General features: G+C 44.3%; 1 protein-coding gene across 2 annotated transcripts in view; it reads left to right on the forward strand.

The window, feature by feature from the left end:
• The window catches only part of LOC142023220 (sphingosine-1-phosphate transporter SPNS2-like), a 172,780-nt gene that overhangs the window by 25,689 nt on the left and 122,152 nt on the right, over window positions 1-24,939 (forward strand). For both annotated transcript variants that reach the window (XR_012648168.1, XM_075013966.1), the window contains exon 2: window positions 23,977-24,042. Coding sequence is in view for 1 of the 2 variants with exons in the window: in XM_075013966.1 (XP_074870067.1) it covers window positions 23,977-24,042 (66 nt within the window). In the remaining variant the exon portion in view is untranslated. The remainder of the gene's footprint in view (window positions 1-23,976; window positions 24,043-24,939) is intronic.

Raw genomic sequence — 24,939 nt, forward strand, 5'->3', positions numbered from 1 at the left:
TATCACTGTTTTAAGCAGCACCTGTATCTCTAGCTCAGGAACAGACCTTAGGTGACTTGCTTGAAATATTCCTCCCTGCCCCCATACCACAGTAAAAGCAAGTGTTAAAAACTATACTCTCCTCCTCAGACTGGATAAGTCATGCAAGAACAGGGTAAAAGATGAGTATTTCCAGTTCCATGGTCATCCTTCTTGTCTCTGAAGATATAACAGTCCTATGACTCCTTACTCATGAGACCAAGATATGAAAGTTCCATGCAGATCCTCCCACAAAAGATATGTTAATAATCTGCCTTGGACTCTAGGCTGTTGAACATCATTGCAAGAAATTTCTCTTGGCCTCATTGTCTCCTCCTACTCCTTTGCGTACATCATTCCCCACCATCCCCCATCCTGTTTGTCTTACCTCTGTTATAGCCTTGATAGCAGTGAAGCTGACTGACAAACAGTATGGCTAATGTGTGGCTGTTTATATCTAGGTATTTACTGTACAGAGAGGGGATTGGCCACTGTACCTTTTTAGAGTCAAAGTGTGTACTGCTTTGGCGATTTCCCAAAAATCAAAGCTCCATCTTAAAATGTGAACAGTATGATTAAAATAAGGAACACACAATCAAAAACAGTAAATGGAACCATAAATTGATCTGGAAGTAATTGAGATAGGTTTGTTTTAATTTGCTATTTTAAAACATTTGTAATAAGCAACAGACTAATTTGGGCGAACAGTTTTGTCCGATCTCTGCTTACATTTTTCCTTTGGCAAACACACTATCCTTTATCGTACCTTGTATATGGTTGTATTTGCTAGGGCACTATCTTACAATGAGAGGATTCTGCATGTTTGAATGTATTTGGCTGAGAACCTGACTGGTAGTATATGATATCTTTGCTCATGTGTATACACTTCTGGAAGAGGGACAGACTCTGATCTGACAAACCTGTTTCCATTTCTAATGTGTGGCTCTGCAGACACAACCCCTAGTGTTAGGCGTGTGTTAGTTAGTCTGTTAGGCGTGTTTCTGTATTCTCCTTTGCTTTGCAATATGGCTCAGATTTGACCTGATATTTCAGTTTCATTAGTGGTGCATTAAAATACTGCTCAACTGGACTGAGAACTCCACTATTCCTATTCTGTGGTTAGGTGTTTAGCTGTCAGGACAGAAGACAAATTAGGTAAATGCTACAAAATCTGAAGAGTCGTCTTCAGACTCAACATGCACCCTCTAAAAATGTATCACTGTTATAGTATGTGCCTGGAGCAGCAAAATTTTTGCCCCAGTGCAGATGAAGTTGTCCTGTCTGCAGTGTCTCCAGGAGGGAAGACACTCTAGATCAGCTGCCCCCCGCCACTGACAGGGACTGCTCCAGCCTGGTTGAAGCACCCTAGCCCCATGGTGCTCCTCAGGCTGCAGTGGATGGGGACTGCTCTGGACACACTGGAGCAACCCCCACCCATGGCCATGCTCTCCAGAGTAATTCCTAGATCTTTTAGGAAAACATCCCATCTTGATTAAAAATGGTCAGAGACGGAGCATACAACACAACCCTTGGTAAGTTGTTCTAAGGGTTAATTACTATCACTTTTAAAAAGTTACACATTATTTCCCATCTGAATTTGTCGAGGGTCACTTCCAGCCATTCAGTCGTGTAAGACCTTGCTCTGTTAGACTGAAAAGCCCATTAGTGAATAGTTGTCCTCTATATAATGTTGTCACCCCTCAACCTTCTCTTTGTTCAATGAAATAGAGGAGCATCTGAAGTCTGTCACTGTAATGTGGTGGTTCCCAACTTGGGGTCTGAGGGAGTTGCAGGGGTCTGTAGAAACCATAAAGATACATAAAAATGATCATAGCAAATAAGTTTTTAATAAATTACAAAGTTACAATCAATTATTACATTTTAATTAATTATCTTCCAATAATGTTATTAATTGCTCTCTGAAAATCTATATTGTGGTTTCCTTTTTAATGTAATGAAGTGTACATAGCATCACAGAACTGGATTTGATGGGGGTCCACGAATGGTTTGGGGGATGATGGTGGGCCACATTAGTGAAAATGTTGGGAACCATTGTTTAATATAGGGTGTGGTTTCCGATCGTTTTTAATGATTCTCGTGGCTGTTCTCTGAATCCTCTCAAATTTACTAGCTTCCTTCTTGGGTTGTGGACATCAGACCTGGCCACAGTATTCCAGCAGTGGTCTAACCAGTGCCAAATACAGAGGAAAAGTAACCTCTGTGTTCCAACTTTAAAGCGCCCTGTATGGAGACCACAATTTAAATTCACTTTCCCTGCTACTCTCGAAGCAGATTTGTTGACTGCCAGAACACTGTGTAGAGCTCCTCTGTTATTCTGGGTGTCTCTGAAGGGTGCTGAGCAAATGGCAAGTCTTCTTCGTGGCTTTCTTTGCTGAAACTCTTCAGTGCAGTGTTGTGATTTGCATACCCACAGAGTACCCATCTAGGTGCTCTATTATATCCTTTTGAATTTCTAAATTGTTATAGATGATTACCAGGATTGAAATGAGTTCCAAGTGCAGACTTTCTTTATTTTTGGTAATAATGTGAGAGGAAGAAAAGGCATGGATTGGGTGTCAGATTTCAGGCTGAATTGTTAGAAAAATCATTTTTGTTCATTTAAACTGTAGACATTTTGTTAAATTCGCTGAGAGACCACACACAGGCATCTCACTATGCCTGTGCCTCACTGCCTACGACAGATGTGCTCTTCAGTTCTGTACACAGGCCCACCAATGGGGGGCAAAGGGGGTAGTAGCCCCTGGGCCTGGTATTTCAAAGGAGCCCAGAGCTACAGCTGCTGCCCCAGTAGAAGCAGCAATGGCCTGATCCCCAGCCCCTTTGAAACACCACACAGCATTGTGCCACCATTCCGCACGCAGGTGGGATGGAGGCCCAGGGCTGACTGCACTAAGCCCCACATCTTCTGCCCCTGGTCTCACCCCTTCCGGGGGCAGGAGGGTGCCCCCCCACACCTTGCCCCCAGGCCTGTGGTGGCTGTCAGCGCTGCTGTCTGTACACTATTGATGAATAAGCAACTGGAGCACCTTCTTCATTATGAAACCTGAACGCACTTGGATGCCTAAAGTTAGGCACCTAAAATCTGTACTTAGTCACCCAATAACTAGTCAGAGTCACAAGTCCCTTTACAACAAATACAGAGATTTTATAGGATGGGGCCCTGAAGTCACTTTTCATAGAGGATTTTTCCTCTTCTTATCTGGCAAACATAATGGAGTCTCTCTGAAATATGCAGTGAATACGTCCCTCTGTCTTTTCTTGCTCTGATAATTATAATAAATTAATGAACAGCCAGCTCTGTTGGCAGTTCTTTTGTAAAAAGTGTCTCATTTGACCCCTGAGAAATGGAGACTTTAAAGCTGTCTTGCTTTTAAGAAATGAAAAAAATAAAAAAAAAAACTTTCTTTGCAAGGTGAGTGAAAGGTTTCTGCATGTTCTGGGAGGGAGTGTGTGTGTGTGTGGCGGGGTAAGATTATCTCTTTGCCAGATTCTCCTGTTCACATGTTCTTTAAAGATTTTGTTATTAAATTCTCTTAGGGGAGAGCTTAGAGTAGTCAGTGCTGTCCTGGTCATGTTACGCAGCAAGCTTAGAGCTGGAACAGTACTGGATTCCAGAAGAGATGGAATTGAAAGAGGCAGTGTCATCCAGCAGCTATAGAGTGGAGGGCTGGGAACTGGGATAGTTGTGTACTTTCTTCATCTTTGTTGCTGACGTCCTATATGGTTGACTTAGGCATGTGACTGAGCCTCAGCAGGCCCCTTTGCAGAGTGTGCCTGATGTGCCTGTCTCATGGGGAGGCTGGATACCAGGTGCTTTGAGACCATTTGCTGGAAGAACCTAAAAAAAAGTAAAGTATAATTATTTTTACCCTCATACTTAAAGTAATTTTCTCCCCTAAATATAGAGTGCCCCCACTGCAGAATCCTTTCTTGTGTTGGTCAGCCACTTACTGTAAGGGGAAACAGTGTAGCCTAGTGGATGGAGCACTGGACTCAGAAGTTCTGTTCCTGGCTCTGCCACTGGCCTGCGAGATGCTCTGGGGCAAGTCAGTTCCCTACTTGGTGCCCCAGTTTCCCCATGTGTATACTGCGGGATAATGACACTGTCCTCCTTCATAAAACACTTGGATCTCTGTGGGTGAAAAATGGTTTATACAGAAACTTTGTGCTATAGCTCAAGAAGTTCCGCTGATGTTGAAGGGAGGGCTTACTAACTCTATCAGATCCTGACTTCTCGCTTCAGTGTGCTTTTTCCACAAGAGATTTCTCCTCCCCTTAGATCCTAATCAGGGCATGAGTGAATTTTGAATCCCACTCAGCACCATTGCTAGACAGAGGTGTTTCAGCTTTGCCCTATCACAGACACCCAGAATGCCATTTACTTGGAGATGAGGTTTGCTACCTGCTCTGTGATTTGCTTTGAGCAGAGAGGTCCTTCTTTGTTTCCTTGGCAGAGCCTCAGCACCATTTATCACTTTCCCACATTGCCAAAAAAAGTCACAAGATGGTAAATGGTTGAAATGGGCTAGAGAGAATTGTGGAAATACAGAAATAGACTGCATTAACCAGAGAGAGTTCTCTCTGTTAATAACCTGAAAATGTGTTCCCTTTCTTTGCCTTATTTGGGATGCATGTGCCTCTAATTGTTCTTTCCTCTCCCCTCCTACCTTTCATCTGAGGATATCTGAGCAGTTCCCAAGCATTTATTAACCAAGTCTCACAACACCTGTGAAACAGATTGTTATCCTCTACTAGCTGAGATTTCACATTGCTGCATGGTTAAAGGAATTGTCCAACATTACGTAGTGAGTTAATGGCAGGCTAGGAATAGAGCAGAATACCTGACTCTAGTACCCTCCTTCAGTCACTGAACTCTAATCCAGGGGTCAGCAACCCAGCCACGCGTGCCAATAGTGGCATATGAGCTGATTTTCATCTGCAAGCAAGGTGGGAGCTCAGCCCTGCCCCTCCTCCCCCATGCAGCAGGGAGCTTGTGTAACCCACACACCTATGTGCGGTTCGCTGTTCCATGTAGTGATACCTAGACCACTTCACAGAGAAGGAATAAGTGTCTGCTACAGCCTAAAATGTGAGCCAGCTGGCCTTCAGCTTAAAGTGTAGAGGGGCCTGCCCTAAGATGTGGAGGTCTCAGGTTTGAGGCTGCCTATGGGCAATTACACTTGCTCAAAACTATGGTGGGATTTCAACTGGATCTCTGAAGCTCAGGGCACCCTTCCTCAGGTAGGGAAAGTATGTAACCTGCATGCCTGTGTGTGGTTCACTGTCTCATATAATGGAACCTAGACCAAGTCACACACAAACAATACTTGTCCTCTGCAGCCTGAGCTGAGAGTCAGCTGGCCTTTAGCTCAAGCTGTAGAGGCACCTGCCTCAAGGTCCCAGGTTTAAGTCTACTTATGGTAGTTATGCTTGCTGAAGGCCAGGCCAACTGTGGATTAACAAAAGACCAGCTAATGCTACCAACTAAATGGTAAAGCTCTGCATCTTCATTTATTAATTAAGCTGTTGTAAGTAGGACTATTAGTGACTTTAAAAAGTATCTCCGGCGCTCAGACTGTACATGGGGTCAAAAGGTCAAATATCGGCACTCTGCCTCAGTAAGGTTGCTGGCCTTTGCTCTAATCTCATCTAAAATGCATGAAAGCTACTGATCTCTGTGTGTCCACACACATGTGCATGCATGCACATTAAAGATACACAGACACTTATGCAGGTTGCATGTCAGCAGTTGAGCTGTAATAGGACAGATTTTTTAAAAAACTAGAACATATTTAAATATGTGTATATTCGCACACATGCATTTAAATATATCCTATGGCAGCTCCATTGTGTTTCCCCCTCCCTGTAATACCTGACTATGCCACGCAGGATTTTGAGAGCCAGAAGGATCTGCAGACATTTTGCTGAGAATAACTAATGTAGCCCTCTATCGGTTGTGCAGCAGACTTGATCATTTCCCCGTGACACTGACCATGACCCGGAATGAAATTTAGATTGACAGCCAGTTGAGGGTGTATTTCATCTGGAGCAGTAGGGAGGAGATGTGCTGGATTGTTTTACCACACTAAAAGGATATTTTCAGTCAATGAGGCGTGCTGGGCTAGGGAGAAATAGCGTCTTCCTAGCCTTGCTTGGGTTGGAGAATAGCCGTGATTAGAATCAATATGCTGAAGGCTGCAGTGGCTGCTATAAATAGCTGCAAAACAAAACACAAGGGGGCTGCTTTGGCAGCCTTGCGCTGATATGCCCTCAGGCCTCCACTGCAGAAGAGATGCCTCCCTCAGGTCATGTAGGGATATGAAAGGAGTTCCTGTAAATGGGATCTCCTGATTTATTTGCAAAATGCCTAATACATTAAAGCAGCACATCATAGGTAGGACTAAAATTTTGTCAGTTATTTTAAGTGAAAGTCACAGTCAATAAACCAAAAACCTGCCTGTGACTTTTGCTAAAAATGGCAGGGGGGAAGGGTGGGTGCAGAGGGCGGGAGACTGAAACACAAGCAGGATGATAAGAGACCCTGAGCCCCCCCACAGGGGGTCCAGCACCTGCTACCCATGGCAGTTGATGATTCTGGCACCACAGGGTTATAGAACCCCAGATGGCTGACAGCTCCAGCCCCACGGGCTTGGGATTCTGAAGCAGAAAATGTCATGGAGGTCTCTGAAAGTGACGGAATCCATGTCTTATCCTTGCTCATAATGTTCTAGGAGAGATCAATGCCCTTGTGGCAGACCGATACCTAGGGTGGGTGAGGGTGGGTAAGTGTTGTGGATGAGTGGTGTTAAAGAGCTGTGTTTGGCAGAGAAAGTACACTTAGGAAGTTTGCAGATGACCATCTGCAGAAGCTGGGAGGGGTTGCAACTGCTTTGGAGGATAGGGTCATATTTCAAAATGATCTGGACAAATTGGAGAAATGGTCTGAAGTAAACAGGATGAAGTTTAATAAAGACAAATGCAAAGTGCTCCACTTAGGAAGGAACAATCAATTTCAAGCATACAAAATGGGAAGTGACTGTCTAGGAAGGAGTATGGCGGAAAGGGATCTCGGAGTTATCATGGACCACAAGCTAAATATGAGTCAACAGTGTGATGCTGTTGCAAAAAAAGCAAACATGATTGTGGGATGCATTAACAGGTGTGTTGTGAGCAAGACACAAGAAGTCATTCTTCCACTCTACTCTGCGCTGGTTAGGCCTCAGTTGGAGTATTGTGCCCAGTTCTGGGCACCGCATTTCAAGAAAGATGTGGAGAAATTGGAGAGGGTCCAAAAAGAGCAACAAGAATGATCAAAGGTCTAAAGAACATGACCTGTGAAGGAAGGCTGAAAGAAATGGGCTTGTTTAGTTTGGAAAAGCTGGGGTTTGAAGGGGGACATAATAGTGGTTTTCAGGTATCTGAAAGGGTGTCATAAGGAGGAGGAAGAAAACTTGTTCTTCTTGGCCTTTGAGGGTAGAACAAGAAGTAATGGGCTTAAACTGCAGAAAGGGAGGTTTAGATTGGACATTAGGAAAAAGTTCATAACTGTCAGGGTGGTCAAACACTGGAATAAATTGTGTAGGGAGGTTGAGGATTCTCCATCTCTGGAGATATTTAAGAACAGGTTAGATAAATATCTCTCAGGTATGGTCTAGACAGTACTTTGGCCTGCCATGAGAGCAGGGGGCTGGACTCGATGACCTCTCAAGGTCCCTTCCAGTCCTAGCATTCTATGATTCTAGTTCATGGCTGCACCACAGCTCAGATTGATCACAGAGATGGACAGGAGATGTGGGTGGAAACTTCTGAGTACTGTCCTCTAGAAAACATGGGGGAGAGAGAGGAAAATTAAGAGAATAGCTGATGAAAAGTGGAGTTTGCAAGTGGCTTTATCTGGAAAAGAGCACACTTGGCTGCAATGCTCTGTAGCAAGTTTAGCAGAGAATGCTGCAAAAAGAAATCAGCAGGGCAATTATTTAGCAGAAGGTGCCATTCTGGGATTACTGACACAAGAATAGGTTCTCTTATCTAACTCACAGCTTCTTCAAGCCAATAGTGTTTGCACTTAAAACAAGAGTCCTTGGCTTGTTGGGCTGTGGTGACACTCTGTGTGCTTTCCTCTCTCCTACGGAATTGGGCCGAGCACATGTGCGTGCCAACACACTTTTAAATAGGAGTGAATAGGTCTTTATACTACACTATCCTTTGGTGTGCTATTACCCTGAAGGACCTGATTGGGATCACAAAGGGGGAATTATTTGATGGGCATGAAACTATTTTGCAAAATGATCGTGCTGTGCTTGGGAGCCTGAGAGATGCAGTTATGAGTTTGAGATCAGACGTGTGGTACATGAGCAGAGCTCTGCAGTGGTCCATGATTGGGAGAGCAGGTGTGTTCATGTCAAGCAGGGCGGTGGAGAGCAGACTTGTCTGGCACCTGTCTGACCTATCATACTCTACTGAACACTATTAATCCTTCATGTCTATGAGTGCAATGCAAAATATAGACCTGCCTTTGGAACCTCTCTGACCCCATAAGATGCATTCATAGTAATGAGGTTGGAAAGTCCTTCTCAGTTGTGTGAGAATATATCAGCATGTTCTGGGCAGCCCATGACTCTTGGAAATAGATGGTGAGGCATTGCTAAATGAAAGCAAAATATAAGCATGAAATGAGAGGAGCTAGTTCTGAAAGTCTAATTTAAGTAGGCATTTCCACAGATTTGATAGAAATCTGCTTAAAATGGAAAAACTGGGTTTCAGCTGCCAAAAAGCATCAGTCACTAATTATCCAGGTGTTCACCCCCATTTCAATCTTCTTTTCTCTGAAAGCATGGGTCTGTAAAAAGGGGGAGGAAGTAGCTCCATGGACAAACTTTCCACTCATGCAGAGAATCTGCGACTTACAGATTGCGGCATGTCTCCCTTGCCCCGTCTCCATCACCCAGTTCCCTGTGTCTGGAATGGCCCTATTACACATACGAAATGTGAAACTGTGAAGTTTTCCGGTATGCAATGTTTTGTTAAAAATACAGATTGAATTTTGTGGTGATGCAATGTGTCTGACTGACAAGATCAGAGATTTAACTGTGCACATGGCATAGCATAATAATGCATGCCTCCTTACCCTCCCTTCCCATCCTGTTCCCTGCTGCTCTGCCAAGATACCTACATTCTGTCATGGCCCATGTCAGAAGATGAGAGGGCAATGCAGGGATCCATGGCCAGTTTACCTCTGGATTCCTTGGCAGAGCCTGTCAGCTACTAGATGCCATTCTGATAAAGGCCCATGAAGTGCAAAGTATTATACTTAAGAAGGAATAAAAATCAGTTGTGTGTGTACTAAATGGGGAATCGCTAGCTAGGCAGTAGTACGGTTGAAAAGGATCTGAGGATCACATATAGCAGCTGACAGTTTGAACCAGTTAACAAGGTGGTACAGATTCTAAAAAGGCTAAGATCATCATGGGGTGTATTAAATGATGTGTGACATGTAAGACATGGGAGGTAGCTATCCTGTTCTATTTGTCACTCACTGGTCAGGTGTCATCTAGAGAAGTGTGTTCAGTTCTGGGCACTAGATTTTAGGAAGGACGTAGACAAATGGGAGGGAGTCCAGAGGAGGATGAAAACAAAAATAAAAGGTTTAGAAAACCTGATCTATAAGGGAATGATTAAAAAGACTGATTATATTTAATCTTGAGAAAAGAAGGTTCAGGAGGGACCCGATAAGTCTTCAAATATGTTAAGGGCTATTTTAAAGAGGAGAGTGATCAATTTTTCTGCATCCTCTGAAGGGAAGACAAGAAGTAATGTGATTAATCTTCTACAAAGGAGATATTGGTTAAGTATTAGCAGTGCTTTTTTTGTACTGGCACCTGGGCTTCAAACTTAGTCTGTTCTTAGTCTACAGCAGGGGTCAGTAACCCCTGGCACAGGTGCCAAGAGTGACATGTGAGTCAATTTTCATTGGCATGTGAGGCAAGAGCGCAGCCTCGCCTCTCCTCCCCCACGCTGCTGGGAGCTTGCTTAAAGCCAGGCCGCCTGTGGGCTAACAAAAGACCAGCTAATGCTACCAACCGCCACCTAAATGGCAAAGTTCTGCATCTTCATTTACTTGTTAATGAAGCGTTGGAACTAGGACTGTTAGTGACTTCGTAATATCACCGGCACTCGGACTGTTCAGAGTGGTCAAAAGGTCAAATTTCGCTACTCTGCCTTGGAAAGGTTACTGACCCCGGTCTACAGTTTTACCAGTAGAAGCTGTTGTTGGAGTCATGTATGGAAGCCTTTCGTTACTTTGGGTTTCACAAAGCTCTCCTGCTTGCAGTGACTGAGAACACTGTACCCTCCGTCTGACATGCACAAAGTTTGCTTCCCAGGCGCAGTCCTTAACCATAACAAGGGAGTTCAGGGATTTGGTTCAGGCAGGATTGCACTCGCAGTCCTGTCCACTTTCTGAGAAGAAATCAGGTGAGCGACTTCAGTTCTATAAAAGAAGGATGTTAGGGCTGAATCCTGCCAAACTTTGGTGTGTGATAAAGAAGAGCAGCCTCTTGCTCATCATAGTATAGCTTCCTGTCTGCTTCCTTTGTGCTTTCTCAGTTCCTCAGCCCTTCCTTCTGTGGGAGCTGTACCCAAGTGCCATGTGTAAGAAGTGCCCTGAGTGTAATTCTGCTGGGAAGGGATTATCTGCACCGGAGTTCAAGCCCTCAGGGTAACTGCGTTAATAGACCCTTACTGTATGCATGCTTCACCTGTGGAAATACGGACTTGTGTTCTTAGCCTAGTGGATGGAGAACTGGACTGAGACATAAGAGAGTGGAGTTCCGTTCATTGCTGCTGGCCTGTTGAGTGGCTTTGGGAATGTCTCCGTGCCTCAGTTTCCCCATCTGTAAAATGGGGCGAATACGGCTCTCCTCTGCAAAGCGCTTAGAAATCTAGAGATGAAAAGTGCTGGTCAATACCGAGGTACTGTTGTTGTTACCTTACACCTAATCTGAAATGGGGTAAACCACAGTGGTGCAAGTCTTTTTATCCTGGTACACTACATTTACACGAGGGACTGGTGGCTGAAACTTCCCTGTGGAGAAGTCCATAGTTATTTCTACACATCCCTTCACAGAGAGAGGTAATGAGTTGTTTTTAAAATATTTTTTCCTCTCTCTCCCCTTGGCTAATTCCATTCCTCCTGTCTGATGCTTAATTACCTGTTACATAGCATGCAAAGATAAGGCAATAGCCTTGGGGATGAAGAAATAGTTCAGATATTTTCCCAGCACTATAATAACTTATTAAAATAATAAATTTATATAATAAATGAATAATTTTACCAGTGGGAGCTGCTGTTGGGATCATGCAGGGAAGGCAGTCTTTACTTTGGGGTTTATATAGCTCTTCGGGTTGCATTGATGGAGAACCCTCTGTCTGATATATAGACGGTTTGCTTCCCAGCCATACTCCTAAACTGTAATTAGGAATTAAATAAGATGAATGGAAAAAAAGGGGTGTGACAGGTGGTACAGCTCTTCAGTAAAACCTGTTTTCCTGTCCTGAATAGGAATCTTGCGGTAGAGCAAATGGAAATGCTGGCTTCAGTGTTTTCCCATGCAGTAGCTAGCAATTTCCTAAACAGTGGTTCAGATGCATAGCAACAATTGCTCCACAAAACCCCATTGGACAGACCACCCCTGGAAAGCAGGAAGGTCTCCTGGGTGGAGTAGCTACAGAGGTTTGGTCTTTGGTTTTACCTCCCTTGTCAGACAGTCTCCTGAACTGAACCTCAGACCAATCCCTTCTCCATATGAGCAAACATAGGAAATCCTCTCAGATCTCAGGTTCTCTCACAGCTGGAAGTTGTTTCATTGTTTTTAAAGTTCTGAGGCTTTGAACCCTTACAGCATTGATTCTAGACATACCTGGCTCACTTTTAGCTGAATTGAATTTTGTTTGATTGGTCTGTTCAGCACTCAGCTCTGTATTAGTTAAGGTACATCTACACTTGCTGGGATATCAACCCAGTCAGGGTCAATCTTCTGGGGGTTTGATTTCATGCACCTAGTGGGGATGTGCAAAATCAAACTATGAGGGGTTGACAGTTGACCCCTGTAATCCTCATTCTTGCGGGGAGTAAGGGAGGATGACGGGAGACTTTCTCCCATTGATCTCCCTTGGCGAGGATATCCAGATAAGTCGATTGTAGATACGTTGATTCCAACTACGTAATTGCTGTAGCTGGAATTGTGTATCTACAATCAACTTTAATGTCTAGTGTAGACCTGCCCTTAGTGATGTCACTTTCTAGATGTGCTGTTGTGAGTGTAAAGGGATCTCTCTTGGTTTAGTGGTGGGAAACATTAGTAGGTGCTCAACTGCAAGCTCATCTGCGAGTTTGTGTATGTGTGTGGGGCAGATTTAGAGGAACATTTTTATGCTGTTGCCTTTGTATTTGATTTTGTCCTGTTAATTTATTTGGTTAAAAGTTTACAGTGTGATTTCAGTGGCAAAAGTGAACAGCTCATCAATACAGTAGTAGGAACTAGGAAGCAGTTTTACCACCACAGCAGCATGCTTTGCATTAACAAACCATACTTTGTGGGTATCTGTGGAGATAAGAGTCATAGAAATGTATCCAGGTTGGAAGGGACCTCCAAGAAGTCACCTAGTTCTTCCCTCGCCATGTTGAGTCAGGATTAAATGTTCCTACCATCTCTGATGGGCAGCTGTCTAATCTGTTCTTGAAACCTCCAGTGATGATGAGTCTACAACCTCTTAAGTTAACCAGTTCCAGCACTTAACTTTCCTTACAGTTAGAAAGATTTTCCTAATATGTGACTTAAAGGACCCTTTCTGCAACTAAGCCAAATACTACTTGGTGGTCATGGAGGTCACCATCCTCTTTCAACAGCCCGTAATATAACTGAATGCTGTTATCAGATCCCCTCTACTCTCTCTCTTCTCTAAATTGTGTGCTCTGTATTTGAAACCTTTCCTTCTCATAGGTTATGTTTAGAGGACCTCTTAGAGCAGTTGTTTCCAACCTTTTCCTTACCCGCACACTGCCTCCCACTCAGCAACATGTAAAGGGAAGCCTGATTGTGACCCGCGGCATTAGGATAACATCCCCCAGAATGAGGTTCCCTGGTCTATAGGAAGAAGATGTGATTTGCATCCAGGTCTGCCTTGGTTTCTTAAGCAGAGATGATTTTTAGTCTCAGCCCAACCTCAACCCCCACACTATAGACTCACTTCTCTGTTGTCTTCCCCTTCCCTTAAATCGGCCTGTTCAGTGCTCAGGAACCTCTCTGACCATCCCAGAGGGCCACAACAGTCTTTCTAAACCAGAACCTCAAACCAGGACTCTCTCAGATTACGAGTGGGACAGATGAGAGTTTCCCTTCCCCTTCCTTGTTGTGAAACAATGACATGGTCTCAGTGACATGCTCCCACAGCAAGCCAGGATGTAGGCATAAATCTGTCTCTGCTGTATCTCTTCATATAGGTCTCCTTTATAATGATGAGGATTTCTGGAATGTATTTTTCAGCCATACATTCCCTGTTCCTGCAGAAACTCTCCTTGCAGTACTTAGCATACAGTGCAAGAGGAAACTGCAATCAGAGGGGAGAACGTTTAGCTTCCTTAAGCTGCATTCTACTTCCTCTTCCTCCTGTTGTTGTAGCCTTGAGAAAGAGACACATGAGTAGCTGGGTCATGGAGAACTCACGATTTTTCTGTCATGGTTCTCCTACACAAACAATTCCAGAGTTTGTGTGCGTGTATGTGTGTGTGTGTGTGTGTGCGTGTGTGTGACATACTCTGGTTCTCCACATAAGAGCTCCCTTCCGCACACACACAAGAGGTGATTGACTAGCTTGGGGGTGGGAGGAGGGGAGAGTGGCAATGCATTCTAAAATCTTTCAAGCCTCGATTACTGGTTAATATCCAGAACACACTGGCAGTGTCCAGTGTGACAGGGTAAGGCCAGGAGAAGGGGGGAATAGGAGGGAAAAGCAGGGATGGCAAACAAGCAGAGTGTGAGCAGCTGGGGAGGAGGCTGCCCCGGGTCAATTGGGGCCAGCTGGTCCCACTTAAGACTGCCTTTAAAAGAACCCTTTGCCCAGTGGGAGGGGAGGGTGATAGAGGAGAGTATAGGAGGTGAGAGAAGAGAAGCAAAGGGAGTTTTTAGAAACAGCGGAGGAGGGGAGTACTCAGCAGCAAAGGGCTAAGGCCCTTATCCAGGAGGCTCTAAGATCTGGTGGGAGGCCAAGACAAACTGATTGCACGGGGGGAGCCAATCCAGGAGGGGGGATGCGCTACTGCTGCTGCTGTTACCTGAAGGAGGTGTGGGTGGGGAATCTGCTGGGGAAGTGGCCCAGGGAGAAGAGCTGCAGTGTCCATGGAGAGGGGAACCCTTCCCCACCAGTAGCAGCCACACAGGGTCCCTGGGCCAGAACCCAGAACAAGTGCATGGGGCCTGGGTTTCCCCCAGACCACCATCCCCTCTCATCTCAAGAAGGGCAACAGTGTCTTGGCTGTGGGGCTAGTGGACTGAACAGAGGCCTGGACCCCAGGGACGAGGTTAACTGTACCACACCAGTTTAGGTCCCTTGGATGGCTGTTTGATGGCTTACCAGTGTCATCTTTCTGATTGGCTCATCCTGGGGAAATAGTTTTGGTGCCATGATTAGGGCTATTAACCATCATGCCTTGTGTATCTTCCTCTTCATTGGCAGACGTGGCTAGCTCTCTGTTACCCTTCAGTCAACAAGAGGTTTAGATTTAGTGCTGCTGAAAGGTAAGGACCTCATAGAAAAGCTGATTGTAGACAACAACCCTGTCTCAAGTATATGTGCTAATTCAGTTTAAACTAAGTAGAAGGATAAACAAAAATAGACCTGCAGCTACAGTCTTTGATTTCAACAGAGATAACTTTAAAAAAATAAGGGAATTGGGTTGGAATTGGGAATTGGACTGGTCCGAAAAACTCAAGAATCTACGTGTGAAGGAGGCTTGGAATTGCTTTAAAAGTTGCAGAAACTTTATTTGAAGCTTGCTTCCGAAGCAAGGGGGAAAAATTCGTAGGGGCATCTTGCAGGCCATGTTAGAGGAGCTGGCATCTCAAACAGGTGATAAAGAGAAAGCAGAAAGCTACAAGGAATGGGAGGTTGGAGGCATCAGATTAAAGTGATTAAATTGGGGAGGGATTCAGATATTTTCCATTCAAGAGCAGTAAAGGAGCTGACATATGAAATTGCAAGTCCAGTAGTAAGGATTTATTAATTAATCTATAAATTTGGGGTTCATAAACTATGATTGGAGAACTGCTAAGAGAGTTCCTATTTTTAAGAAAGGGGGAAAAATGTGATCCATGAAATTACAGGCCTGTTAGTTTGACCTCAGTTGTATGCAGGGTCTTGGAATAAGTTCTGCAAGATAAAGTACTTATGGATATGGAGGTGAATGGCATATGGGATAAAATACAACATGGTTTTGCAAAAATGTAAATTGTGCCTGACCAACCTCATCATCATCTTTGAGACAATAACTGATTTTTTTAGACAAATTAAGAGCATTTGATCTAATCTATCTGGATTCCAATAAGGCATTTGATACACTCCACATGGGAAATTATTATTTAAATTGGAGAATGTGGAGATTAATATGGCTACTGAACTGGTTAAAGCAGGGATCAACAATGTTTCCCAAGCAGAGTGCTGAAATTTGACCTTTTGACCTCTGCGTACAGTCTGAGTTCCAGTGATACTTTTTAAAGTCACTAGTAGTCCCATTTACAACAGCTTCATTAATAAATAAATTAAGATGCAGATCTTTACTGTTTAGATAGTGATTGGTAGCATTAGCTGGTCTTTTATTAATCTGCAGCTTTGAGCAAGCTCCTTGCTGCATGTGGAAGGAGGGACAAGGCTGAGCTCTTGCCTCATACGCTGATGAAAATCGGCTCATGTACCGCTTTTGGCACACATGCCAGGGGTTGCTTACCCCTGGGTTAAAGAGTAGACTACAGCCTGTCTTACTGAAGGGTTAACAGTCAAGCTTGAGGGAGGTTACTAGTAAAGTTCCTTATGGATCAGTCTTGAGACCAATCTTATTTAACATTTTCATTATGGACCTTGGCACAGAAAGTGAATGGGCACTAATAAAATTTGTGATTGACATCAAGTTGGGAGGTATAGCCAATATGGAGGAAGACTGGAATAACATACAAGATCTAGATGAACTAATAAACTGTTAATTCATCCCATTTTTATTACCTCCATGAGAATTTTTGCTATAAAATGAGGACTTATCAGTTGGAAACAACAAAGAAGGAGAAAGAGCTGGACATATTGGTTGATCACCGGATGACTATGAGCTATGGCCATGAAAAAAAGGCCAGTTTAATCCTAGGATACATCAGACAAAGTATTTCCAGCAGACACAGGGAAGCATTAACGCCCATATATACAAGGCTCTGATAAGACCTCATTGGGAACACTGCACAATTCTGGTCTCTCATGTTTGAGAAAGATGAATTCAAACTGGAACAGGTGCAGAAAAGGGTTATTAAAATGATCTGAGGAACAGAAACCTACCTTATGAGAAGAGACTCAAAGAGAGTGACTTGTTTAGGCCAACCAAAAGAAGGCTAATGGAAGGCATGATTACTCCTTATAAATATGTCAGAGGGATAAGTAACAGGGCAGGAGAAGGGTTATTTAAGGATACATCTATACTTCCGAGAAGATCAACTCATTCAGGGTCAATCTTCCGGGGTTTGATTTAGTGCACTTGGTGGGGAACACGCTAAACTGAACCATCAGGGCTCTACAGTTGAGCTTGGTGTTCCTCATTGTCATGAGGAGTAAAGGGTAGTCTAAGGGAGTTTCTGTGCAGATGGACAGAAAAATCGATCTATGATATGTCAGTTTCAGCTACACAATCAACCCTTTGGCCAAATGTAGACCAGGCCTAAGTTAAGCACTGGTGTGGACACAAGAACAAATTAACGTAAATTAGCCATCAGCAAGTGTCAGTGAAGGTTTCTAACTCTCAGAGGAGTGAAGTTCTGGAACAGCCTTCCCAGGAGAGCAGAGAAAGCAAAAAACATAGCTGTCTTGAAGAATGAGCTTGATAAGTTTATGGAGGGGTGATATAATGGCCCTGCCAACAGTGCCGCATGGTTCCCTCCACAGCTAGCAGGAGCAAAAATCCCCAATGGCTTGAGATAGGACATTATATGTGGAGATATCTGAGTTAATACAGAGAACTTTTTCTGCCTGAGGGGTATTGCTCACATGATCAGGGTCTAACTGATCACCATATTTGGGGTCAGGAATTAATTTTCTCCTGCGTCAGATTGGCAGAGACCCTATAGTGGGGAAAGGAGGATGTCACCTTCTGCAGCATGGGAGAAAAGGTTACTTGCGGGTTTAAACTAGTGTAGATGTTGACTTCTCTGTAACTTGAAGTTTTGAAAGTTTAAACCATGATTTGAGAACTTCAGTAACTCAGCCAGATGTTAGGGGTGGGTGAGGTTGTGTGGCCTTCAAGGTCGTGCTAGATGATCACCATAGATGCCAACTCTGTGGGTGCTGCAGGACTGGAGCACCCATGGAAAAAATTAATGCAGGCTTAGCATCCACTGACAGCCAGCTCCCCTCTAGTTGCCTTGGATCCGTGATCAGCTCCTCTCCCTCTCTCCCAGTGCCTCCCACCCACCACAATCAGCTGTTCTGTGGTTTTCAGGAAGTACTTGGGGATGGAAGGAGGAGCAGATATCGGAGTCAGAATAAGCAATCCTAGTCATTTCCTTCTCTGGGCTCTATCGTGCATCCTGTCTTCTCTGTTTCTGCCTTTGTTTTGTCTACTGCAGCACCAAGCACATTGTGAACATTTAACATTCAGGGGAGGTGTTTGAGGCAGGGAGGCACCATGTTTCCCATGTATTTGTTCTGGCCTGAGCACAGTGATGGTGCTTGACAAAGAACAGTCCATAATTATAATACTAATATGTGTACTTGTGTTGTAAACACATTCCCTGCAGTGATAGTCCATGGCAAGAAGCCATTTCTCATGAAGGGCGTTACCTACCTGTTAACTCGTCACTGTTGTTCCCAGCTCCTCCTGAGACACACAGAGATGAACTTTCTAGTTATAAAAGACTTTGTCTGCTGCATTCAGCTGCTTCCCTTTCCTCAGTTGCATCAGGGGCTGTGCCCCAGTGGGAGGCATGTATATTCAGCTCAATGAACAACACACTGATTTCCTTGGCCCAGGTTCAGCCTCCTGATTTTCTCTGCCTTTCCACTGTCTAGAAGCACAGAAAGACACTGGTGGTGCTGCTGTTTTTCTTTTCTATTTTTCTTTTGTTTTTCCCTTAATCTATCCTCTCTTCATTGTGTCCCTGAATCTTATTAAAGATCCCCATGAGTCATTGATAATGTGGTACACAGAAATAAGCAGGGATGGGCAAAGTTTGGAAAGGGAGTGTTTTCCCAGTATTAATAGGAACACCTTGGGGAAGAATGCTATCTCTTGCACTAGAGAGAAACTCGTGTCATTCTGTGCATGTGTTACATCAGCGACTTCCTTCTGCCTCCAATTTACTATTCCAAGTCCTTTATCAAAATGCCTGTGTTCCAAAGGGAATACAGACTGGGCTTAACGACCAATGGGAAATTCATGCCAGTTGTGCACGCAGATCTCCATAAACCATGAGACTTTCTCCCACCCAGGAACTGAGGAGTATGGCTCAGTTGTTGTGTGTCACTGACAAGAATAGAGCGGTGTTTCTTAAACTACATTCCACAGAACACTGGTGTTCCATGAACAACTCACAAGGGTGCCACGAGCATCTGACACTTTTTTGATATTATACAGTGATGGTGTATGTTGTCTGTTATTCAAACCAGGTACAATGTTACTTCTTTGTTGCTCTGATTCCTGATTAAATAACTTCATTTTGGTTTTTGCTGTATATGTTGCAGTTTGTTGTTTGTTTGGTTTGGTTTGGTTTGGTTTGATAAGAATTTTTTGGAAGCAAATTTTCATAGACATTCCACATAAAAATATTATTGTTTGGTGTTCCGTGGTCTCAAAAAGTTTGAGACACATTGATGTAGAGCCTTCCCATCTTGACAGCCTCCTAAAATGTGCCCTTTGAAGCAAGCAGATCCCCTGGCTTGATCACCAAAAGAGATGTAGGTAACCCTTGATTTTTGTCTTTGGATTCAAATGTGTAACAATGACTGAAATGTCAATAGCCATTCAAATGGAGCTGCTAGTTAGCACCCAGCTTTATCAGGAGAGCTTGAGGGACTACAAGTGGAGAGCAAAGCAAAATAAAATAGTCTTTCTCCTTTGGCTCTGCCATTGCCAGAATCTTTTAACGGGTTACTATCCCTTCCAGATTAAACCAACATTATCCAATGTAGCCACTGAGTCCCACCTATCTGTTTTGCTGGCACTGAGAGGCATTGTTCTTCCTGCCTGGCCCCAACTGTTCTGTGTTACAGTCTCTATCCATCTCCTTAGAGGTGGCTGCATTTTAGATGTGATTGCTGTGTGGAGTTTCATCACTTCCAGCTTGTAAAGCTCTTCAGGATCCCCCCAGAAGAAAAGCACTTTATAAACGTACACCCACAATCTTCTTACAGACCATTTCTTTATAATGACTAGAAAGACTTCTGCCCTCTTACTAGGCAGGCGCCATTATAACCCTTCCTCCCCCTGTTCAGGCTTCTGATGTAAATCTAAACCCCTTTTCTTCCTTAGGAACCCTTTTCTCTAACACCATGTTGTCCTCCCCCAGTAAAGTGCAATATTTTTAATGTGTCTCTTAGGTATTTTAGAAAAACATGGAGTGAAATGGAAGAACCTTGCTCTGGGTGTTCTTTTGGAGTCCTCTTCTAAGACAGCTTGTGACAGAGAGGTGGAAAAAGTAACCAAAATTTTACCTGAGTAGAAGTATGGCTGCTTTGTGGCAGGAAGGATGTATTTAAGTGCAAGTCACATGGCATGCTGGAAGATTAGTCGAGTAAAAGCGCACACACGCTATATCTTGATTGTACTCCAGACTCCAGAAATGAATGCTGCTGCACTTTTACTCAAGTAACTTTTTGGGGGTACTTTTTTCCACCTCTGGCTTGTATAAAAGCCCTCTATTGTGACCACCACATTTTTAAGCTTGCGCTTGTCTTATGTGCTTAGGAATTCTCAGCTCAGAATGGATAAATCCTGCCTGATGAATAATCCATATGACTTTATCGTGAGCGAGAACTCTTCAGAATGCAGGCTTCTTATTGTTCTTGGGCAAAGAAATCAGGCAGGTGGTGCCCTTGAGAAACCAGCACCACTTGCTCTGAAAATCTTTCGATCAACTCCAGACCAAACTGCAGAGCTTTGTGGTTAGCCGTGCAATCATGCTGTCGTGGGCTTGGCATTGCACAGCCTGGGCGCTTTATCTCTCTCAGAGATGTAGAGATAATGCTAATAGTTGGTTTGTCTCAGGATTAATTTAAGCATTAACATTCCAGTTCATCACGATTTCAGTGGGAGTTGAACTCAGGGTGAAACTTGGCCCTCTGTTTGCAAAACAGAGATCGCAGTGCAGTGAGGCTGGTGAGCAGCAGGATAATGACCCTTGTACCATGGAGCAATTACCTGTGGATCAGCAGATAAATACACATCTCTTGCCCCACCTGTCATTGTGCCTGATCATACAACCAGCCTTGTCCTGAAATGAGTTCCTGGAGTAATGTCTGTCGCCTCCATCAGACCATAGGGAGTTTAGACCTTCTGGTGACATACTTTGTTTTGTTTCTCCGGCTGGAGTATCTGTGTGAAATTGGGCTGCAGAGAGTAAGGACTCTGGCATATGGTAGCAGTGGTGGTGTCTTGACCTAATAGGGAATATGGGATAATAACTTATCTTCATCTTGGGGATGTTGATAAGATTAATTTTTGTAAATTTCAGCTGCAGTCATACCTTCCTTGAATGCTTCTAACTTGCCTCTTCCCAGATGAGCCCCCACTTCTGTGATAGCCACAGTTTGGCCAATACCAGGCATTGAACTGAAATCAGGAAATTATTTTCCTCCCTCGGATTCTGCCCAGGTGACTATACTCTTGTTATCAATGGAGCAAAAATTATGCAAGATGCAAAGGATGGTGGAAGGGTAGGAATGGAATGAGCTTAGAGAAGGTGAATGAAGAACAGGGACGCAGTGGAGATTCACTTGTGGTCCAGTAACAAAGCACAAGCTCTGGAGGGAGTGGTAGAACTGTATACACCTTTGAAATTTTAGAACACAGCAGTGTTTTTGAAACCATGTGAGTCCAGGTCAGAAGGGTAGAAATGAAGGGAGATGCTACCTTGGGGCAGACATATAGAGCTTTGTGATCTTCAGAGAATTAAAGGAAGGAGTTTTTTGTGAGGGCTTTGAGACTAAGTTATTGTTGAGTCACAGAGATTGGAGTTGTTGTCTGAAGTTAATGCTGCATTTTTTAGGTGACCCAGTTGGGGGACAAAGTGGGTTTTTCTCCTCTTTGTCCTTTCCATTTTTTAAATCTGTGATTGCATTCCTCATACTTTGTGGAAATACTTGTCCCTGTTCCACTTATCTTTGTTCCTGTTGTTTGACATGACTCCTGGCTGTTCTGAATGTTAAGACGTTTTATGGCCAGTGAAATACAGTTAATGCTGAGAGTTAATTTTAGTGATTGTTAAGGATGAGCAGAATCCTACTGGATAAAAGCTGGAGCTATCTTTTGAGCTGGATCAGAACTTGTTGAGGTGTTGAATATAGTGCCAGATTCCTGAAGAGAAGGTTTCCATGCATGCCCTGGTTTTGGTTAGCGCACAAACAGCACTTCCACATGTGAGGCTATTTATGTATTGTTTGCTGCCTGGCCAAAACCAGGAAGTGTTAGAAATTGAGAAAACAAGTGTGTGTATGTGTTTCAGGGCAAGAAGTTGGTGTAACTTTGCTTCAAACTTTGGACAAGCAAGGAAGGGTTTGGATCCTTTTCTGACCCACATGAATTCTCCGATGCTTTGGAGATGTAACCATAAAAGACAATGCTGCAACAACTCCTCACACCTTGAGTTATGGCTTGCAAATCTTGGCTGGACCAAGTGATTATACTGTATAATTCCCATGTACACTTGGCTAAATTTGTGAGGCCTTCATACTGCTGTGCTGGGTTCAATATGTGGATCTAGATGGATAAGGTGGATACTTCCTACAAAATATACATGTAGCACTCCTGGGTGACCATATCTCCCCCAGCCAAATATGGTACCTGGGGAAATGATGCCATCCTGGCCAAAACAGGATGGATGGTCACCATTACATTGGAGTCAGGCGGTGGCTGTCTATGGGGGCTGCCACCTTGGTGGGGGGAGGGGTGCTTCCTGGATGTGGGGGGAGCAGCTGTGGCTCTCAGCTGCCACATGATTTAGAGTGCCAGGAACGGGGCTGCCACCCTGCCAGCCAAGCTCCTGGCTCCCCCAGCTGGGGGAAGTGGGGTGACAGCCACACTGCTGGTTCAGCTCCTGGCTCCGAGCTCCCCCAGCTGTGGGAAACTGGACAACAGTCACGCCACCGCGCCGGTCTGGCTCCCAGTGCCCCCAGCCAGGAGAAGCTGGGTGGCAGCAGTGCCACTGTGCAGGTCCGGCTCCCTTAGCCACAGGGAAGCCAGGCAGCAGCTGCACCAGTCTGGCTCCCAGCTCCCCTAGCTGGTGGAAGCTGGGCGGCAGCCACAGCACCCCGCCAGTCTGGCTCCCAGCTCCTCCAGCTGGGGGAAGCTGGGCGACAGTTGTGCTGGTCCAGCTCCTGGCTCCACCAGCTGCCTGGAGCCAGGACCAGACGCAGCAGCCACCTGCGCTGGGGAAAAGGTAGAATACGGGGCAATTAGCCCCTTAAGCAAAATAAATTGGGATGCCTTCCTGGCACCTGAAATACAGGACTGTCCCGCCCAAAATGGGACAGATGGTCACGTGCACACTCCAGTGTGTTAAAACAGTGGTGGGGGTTGTGGAATGTATTTTGCTCAGTTGTTTTAAAATAACATCTAGTCATTTTTCCCCTTTTACTAAACCACTAGTTTAATTTCTTTCATCAAAAATATCATTAACAGGAGTTCATCAGAGCTGGACAAATGGTCAAACCCAAGGCACAGGGAAGGGATTTGCCCATGTCTGCAGTGGATCACCTATTACCAATATTGCACTGCCTCCCAACAAATAACAAGCAGTCCTGTGCCACTTTAGAGACTGCCTGTTATTTGTTAAGCTACAGAATAACATGGCTAACCCTCTGAGGCTGCCTCCCAACAGAGTGTCACTTGAAACTATTGACCCAGCCTTGCTTGAAAAGTTTGCACATCATGGTGGAACATTTGAAGAACCTGATCTGAGTTTTGAGAACCAGTGTGGGCCGGTAAATAGGATACTAGACAGCTGATCGAGAAACATGGATTGTAATGCTGGCTCAACCATTGACCTGTTACATAATCTTAAGCAAATCACTTTACTTCCATGCCTGTTTCCTCGCTTACCCTTTGTCTGTCTTCCTGTTAGTGTTAGCTCTTTCGCACAGAGAGACCCTCGTGTGTGTGCGCCTGTACAACATCTAGCGACAGTACTTCTGCAACATAAATGATAAGTAACAGGGCATTTTATGCATTAGGTGTTGTTGTGAACATTGTGCACAGTTAATCTTCTGTCCCTTGTTGCTAATTTACTTGTCCCAATTACCCCAAATGTAATAAACATGCTCAGGAAAGGAGAAGCCAGTGCACAAGTTTTGAACGTTGTTGTAAGTTGCTGCAAGCTTTACAGATCCTGCTGTTGATGCCAAAAGCCACATATCTCTAGAGGCTGCATATTCTGCAGGACAAAGGTGCTGAGTTTGATTTCTCCATTTTCTCTGCAGGTGTATTGCTAGACATCCAACAGCATTTTGGAGTTAAAGACAGTGGGGCTGGCTTACTACAGACAGGTAAGTGAGTGTGTGTTTTCTGGCTATTTCGTTTCTTTTCCTTTCCTTATGGGGTGTTTCACAAGGTTTCTTGAGTGAAGGTCATGCTGCCCTGGCAGGAACATACTTTTTGTTAAATCATAATTGGCTTGCAAATTGTTCCTACCTCTGAGTGGCTGCGTTTCACTTGCGGCTAGCAGTGTCTTTGTTTGCCACATAGAAATTTTCCTGGCTGGCAAAGCCTGCTGCAGCTTCAGCGCACAGGATATGGATGTCTTGATGCAACAGGATGAACAAGAGAATGACTCTGTTCATGTGGCTTATAGGAACCAAAACAAGGCAAAGGAGGGCCAAGCCACAATAAAAGACATCCACCTTGATTTGTATTAGGGAGAATACAGCGTAGGCTGGCAATGGAACACTGTTACTCAAACTTCTGCTAAAAGGGCACTGTGTACAGAACATGCTGATCATGTAGTCTCATAATGTGTAGCACAAGCCAGCAGGATGGTATCAAATCATTAACTGTGTTGAAAGAAATATGGCACTGAGAGGTTCAGAAAGGGTTAGCAGCTATTACACCCACATAGCTCTGCATGCCATTGGGTTAGTTGATGAAGAGGGACACATTTGAATTTCAGTCCAGTAACATCAGGCACTTTTGTCCTTGTGTTGGAGAGAGAAGGGTTATTCAAGTTTAAGTACTCTTCCTTTTTGTGTTGCAGACCGCTTGGATTTGGTTCAACCTGTGTATTCTGACCTTGGTGTGGTGTGGTGTGGAATGGTCAAGTTGCTGAATTAGGTGACTTTGAGGGGCAGCCCGAGTGGACTGTCCATGCAAAGTATTTGATTTTGTTAGGGAGGAGTTAACAGAGTCACAGAGCAAAAGAGCTGCTCTGGGAAGCTGATGGCACAGTT

This window comes from Carettochelys insculpta, chromosome 19 (assembly GCF_033958435.1).
Source record: "Carettochelys insculpta isolate YL-2023 chromosome 19, ASM3395843v1, whole genome shotgun sequence".
Lineage (NCBI taxonomy): Eukaryota > Metazoa > Chordata > Testudines > Carettochelyidae > Carettochelys > Carettochelys insculpta.